Source organism: Salpingoeca rosetta (assembly GCF_000188695.1).
Source record: "Salpingoeca rosetta unplaced genomic scaffold supercont1.7, whole genome shotgun sequence".
In the NCBI taxonomy this organism is placed as follows: domain Eukaryota; class Choanoflagellata; order Craspedida; family Salpingoecidae; genus Salpingoeca; species Salpingoeca rosetta.
This window is the reverse complement of record NW_004754927.1, coordinates 733849-737779: the sequence shown is the minus strand read 5'-3', so window position 1 is coordinate 737779 and position 3931 is coordinate 733849. Positions and strand designations below refer to the sequence as shown.

The following is a 3931-nucleotide window of genomic DNA, read 5'->3' as shown; positions in this document are numbered from 1 at the left end:
TGTGTGTGTGTGTGTGTGTGTGTGTGTGTGTGTGTGTGTGTGTGTGTGTGTGTGTGTGTGTGTGTGTATCGATCTCGTTCGTTGCACACCCCTCGCGCCTTGCTGCACGCCTCTCGTGCCTCGCTGCACGCCTCTCGTGCCTCGCTGCACGCCTCTCGCACCTCTCGCATCTTTCTCACGTTCTCACGTGCGCCCGCCCATCCAACCGCAGCCATCACCGAGTGGTACATCCAAGCCGGGTGCACTGGGCTGTTCGCCAACTGCCTGAGTTCGGAGATGTACGATGTGCGTCACCATGGCAATCCGCCCTCCCCCCACTCATTCCCGCTTGCGTGTACCTTTGGCGGATCCCAGCCTGCTGCTTGCTTGTGATGCTGGAATTCATCCTGCTGGCAACCACCCCAACTGTTATACTGATGCTACCTTGATGCGATGCACGACTCCTCTGCGTTTGCATGTTTCTTTGTGATCATGCGCATCGTCACCAGCTGTCCCCAGAGGAGAGGGTCCAAATCACGCGCGCAGTGACAGACAAGGCTGCCGGGCGTGTCACCGTTGTGGCGTCTGGCGGCTTGGGTTGCGCGTCTATCGAGGAGCACGCGAGTGTTGTCAAGCAAATGGGCGCGGTGTGCGACGCTGTCGTGGTCAGTCACACCAACCTGCACCCGGTCGACCTGCCATCCATGTCTTGTTGCCTGAGAAGGAGGTTATCGCGGGAGGGGAGGGGAGGGGAGGGGTTGCAACTTGTCTGCTGTACCCTCGCCTCACACTGACGACGTACACGTGCCCCGCATGTTGCTCGCAGGTGGTCGTGAACCAAATGGCCAAAGAAGACGAGGGCGATGACGTGTGGAAGCGCAACGTCGAGGTGCGCCCTATCACCCTGTCTCATGACACCAAAGCAAAAACACAAGCCTCCATGTACGACGGTGTAGGACATGCTGCGTGGCACGATAACACCAGACTCACGCCAGCCTTTCCGTGAACATGACACAGCGACTGCTTGAGCTCACAGGCGACATTCCACTTGGCCTTTATGAGTGCCCAAAGCCATACCACAGGTGTGCTGTGCGTACGTGTCCATGTGTATGCGTGCGCGTGTATGTGTATGCATGTGTGTGCGTGTGTGCATGTTTGTGCATTTGTGTGTGTGTGTGTGCGTTTGTGCGTTTGTGTGTGTGCGTTTGTGTGTGCGTTTGTGTGTGTTCACTCAACACGCTACAACTACTTCATTGTGTGTGTGTGTGTGTGACTGTGGTGGCACAGGCTGCTGTCTGCGGATCAGCTTGCATGGGCTGCATCCACGGGTCGATTCTATTTTCACAAGGACACCTGCTGCCAACTCGAGGTACGTGTGTGCGTGTGTGCGCGTGTGTGCGGAAGTTTGTGAGCAAGTGTTGATGTGTCCTTTGCCTATCTCTCTCTCTCTTACACACACACACACACACACATACACACAGACACACACACACACATACAGACACACACACACGCACACGCACACGCACACACGCACACACACACAGACGGCTTATCTGTGGTGTTTGATAACGTATACATGGACACTTTGCCCCAAATGCACACAATACGCGACAATGCACATATCCTCACGTCTACGCCTCACCTCAACATCGACAACGGTCCCTCAACCACGTGGTTGGCAACGCCAACGCAGCCCATCAAGGCCAAGCTGGCTGCGCTTGAGCGGCTGCCACAGACCATTCCCTTCAAGTTCTACAACGCAAATGTGGCCACTCTCCTCTCCTCTGTTCGCGCTGGCGCAAAGTGAGTGCTGATGTGCCTGGAGAGAAGCAAGGGAAGGAAATGCCGCCTGCAGCATCCATGGGCGCGCGCGCAAATGTGTGCGTGTGTGCGTGTGTGCGCTTGTTTACGCGACTGCATGTGCGGATTGCAGTGCTTGTGCTTGTGCCATGCTGCAGTCGCTCATCTGCAAGACCTGCCACTGATTGCTCCCCCCCCACCACCACCACCATCAGCGGGTTCAGCGGCATCTCTGCAAACTTCTATCCACAGCTGTTGGTGTGGCTGACGGCCAATCCACAGCACGAGATGAGCGAACATGTGCAGGACATGCTTTCCGTCGCAGAGAATGTCGTCGCAGACACGGTGCGTGTTGGTGCGTGTTGCTGTGAGTGCGTGTTTGCGGTTGAGTCTTGTCATGTGTCGCGTGGACTGTGTTGCGTGTATGTCTACGTGTGCAAAATGTGTAGATCACTCTCTATCAGTGCTGACCTTCTGACACACCCGTCCCGCTTCGCTTCATCCCTCCACCCGCATGCGCACAGTATCCGCTCTCGGCCAAGATGTTCCAGACGCTCTTTGAGGGATTCGACGGCTCCACACGCACCCGCTGTCGTGAGTCACATACCCTGCGTATATGCATGGGTGTGTTCTCTTGCGTATGCTTGTGTTCTCTTGCGTATGCTTGCGTTCTCTTGTGTGCGTTCCCGTGTTAGAGAGCGCTGTCGTGTGTATCGACTTCAATCCAATAACGCGCCACCACCACCACCACCACCACCACCACCATCACCACCACGGTTATGCAGTGGGCGACGCGACGTTGAACGAGGAGCAGCACCTGAAGTTGCAAGCGCTGCATCGCGTCATGGCGTCTCTCTCCCGCGATCTGGGACTCGTCGTCCTCAACCCGGCAAAGGTTCTCTGATGCAGCCAGCGCGCACGGCCGTTGCTGTTGCTCGTGTACTTGTGCCGTTGTTGTTGGCGGTGGTGGTGTGGGTTGTGATGTTGGTGGTGGCGATGTGGAAGAGGGTGCCGTGTGCTGTGCGTGTGTGGGATGGTGGTTGAACATTGTGGTGGTTGACCATGAAGTGCCGCGGGTGCACCGTACGAGACACAACCCATTCTTCTCCTCCTCTTCTGTTCCCTTGATCAGTTACTGTCCTTCTATTGGCTGCTGTTGTGCCTGAACACACAAGCAGGTGCGGTGAATGTGTACACCAGGGGCACATGTTGTGGTTGCATTGAAATTGAAAGCAAACGAGAGCACAGCCTGCATCATCAAAGCGGACAAAGAAGCGATACCTGGCCTGATTGAACAGAGAAAAAGAAGAGGAGGAGGGGGGTTTGGCGGAGTAAAGATGGAAAAGAGAGGCAAAGGGCTGCGCACATGCCACGACATATGCGTGTGCGTGTGCGTGCGTGTGTATGTGTGTGTGTGAATGATTCGGCGACGAAGGTGGAGGTGGTGGTGCAAGCGGCTACAGGGCGTGCTCGTCTTGCTCAAAGGGCGCGTGGGTCTGCATGGAGTCCGACACAGCCCGCTGGTTGATCAACTGCAGAAAAGGCAGCGCGGAGAGAGGGGTCGGAACAAAGGGGCGCGTGAGGTGTGAGAAGGAGTGCGAGCGACGGACCAGGCCACCCAACAGAACAGAACAGAACAGAACAGCAGTGGAATGTGCAATGAAGAAGAAGAAGAAGAAGAAGAAGAAGAAGAAGAACAAGAAGAAGAAGAAGAAGAAGAAGAAGAAGAAGAAGAAGAAGAAGAAGAAGAAGAAGAAGAAGGGAAAGAAAGTGAATATAGTGATTGAGGAAGGTGAACAGGCAAACACACACACCCACACACACACACCCACACACACACACACACACACACACACACACACACACACACACCGCACCTCAACCAGGTCGTCGTCCCGTGTGCGCGTGAGTTCTGCTGCGTCCTCTCTGCTCTTGTGGAGGAGGAACACGCCACCGCAGATGGTGAGGAATCCACAGAGACACGTGATGAGCGCAGGGGCAGAGCTGCCGGCCGGGCAGTTGTCGTCGTCAGCGGCCGCTTGCTGTTCAACGTATTGTTGTTGCGGTGAAAAGGGGGACATGGTGGTTGTTGGTGTGGGGTGAGTAACATGGATGTTGTGGCAGTGCGAACGGGAGGCGCGATGGGCAA

At 55.7% G+C, this 3931-nt stretch overlaps 2 protein-coding genes across 2 annotated transcripts in view; one reads left to right on the top strand and one right to left on the bottom strand.

Moving 5' to 3' along the window:
* Window positions 1-3029, top strand: part of PTSG_03199 (uncharacterized protein) — a 3389-nt gene extending 360 nt beyond the window's left edge. Inside the window, exons 2-10 of the mRNA XM_004995726.1 lie at window positions 212-285; window positions 489-644; window positions 806-868; window positions 997-1061; window positions 1267-1348; window positions 1676-1785; window positions 1998-2127; window positions 2307-2376; window positions 2568-3029. Of these exons, the coding sequence (XP_004995783.1) occupies window positions 212-285; window positions 489-644; window positions 806-868; window positions 997-1061; window positions 1267-1348; window positions 1676-1785; window positions 1998-2127; window positions 2307-2376; window positions 2568-2686 (869 nt within the window). The 3' untranslated portion in view covers window positions 2687-3029. The remainder of the gene's footprint in view (window positions 1-211; window positions 286-488; window positions 645-805; window positions 869-996; window positions 1062-1266; window positions 1349-1675; window positions 1786-1997; window positions 2128-2306; window positions 2377-2567) is intronic.
* Window positions 2918-3931, bottom strand: part of PTSG_03198 (magnesium transporter NIPA3) — a 3778-nt gene continuing 2764 nt past the window's right edge. Inside the window, exons 9-10 of the mRNA XM_004995725.1 lie at window positions 3660-3824; window positions 2918-3314 (exon numbers count right to left, since the gene is read on the bottom strand). Of these exons, the coding sequence (XP_004995782.1) occupies window positions 3240-3314; window positions 3660-3824 (240 nt within the window). The 3' untranslated portion in view covers window positions 2918-3239. The remainder of the gene's footprint in view (window positions 3315-3659; window positions 3825-3931) is intronic.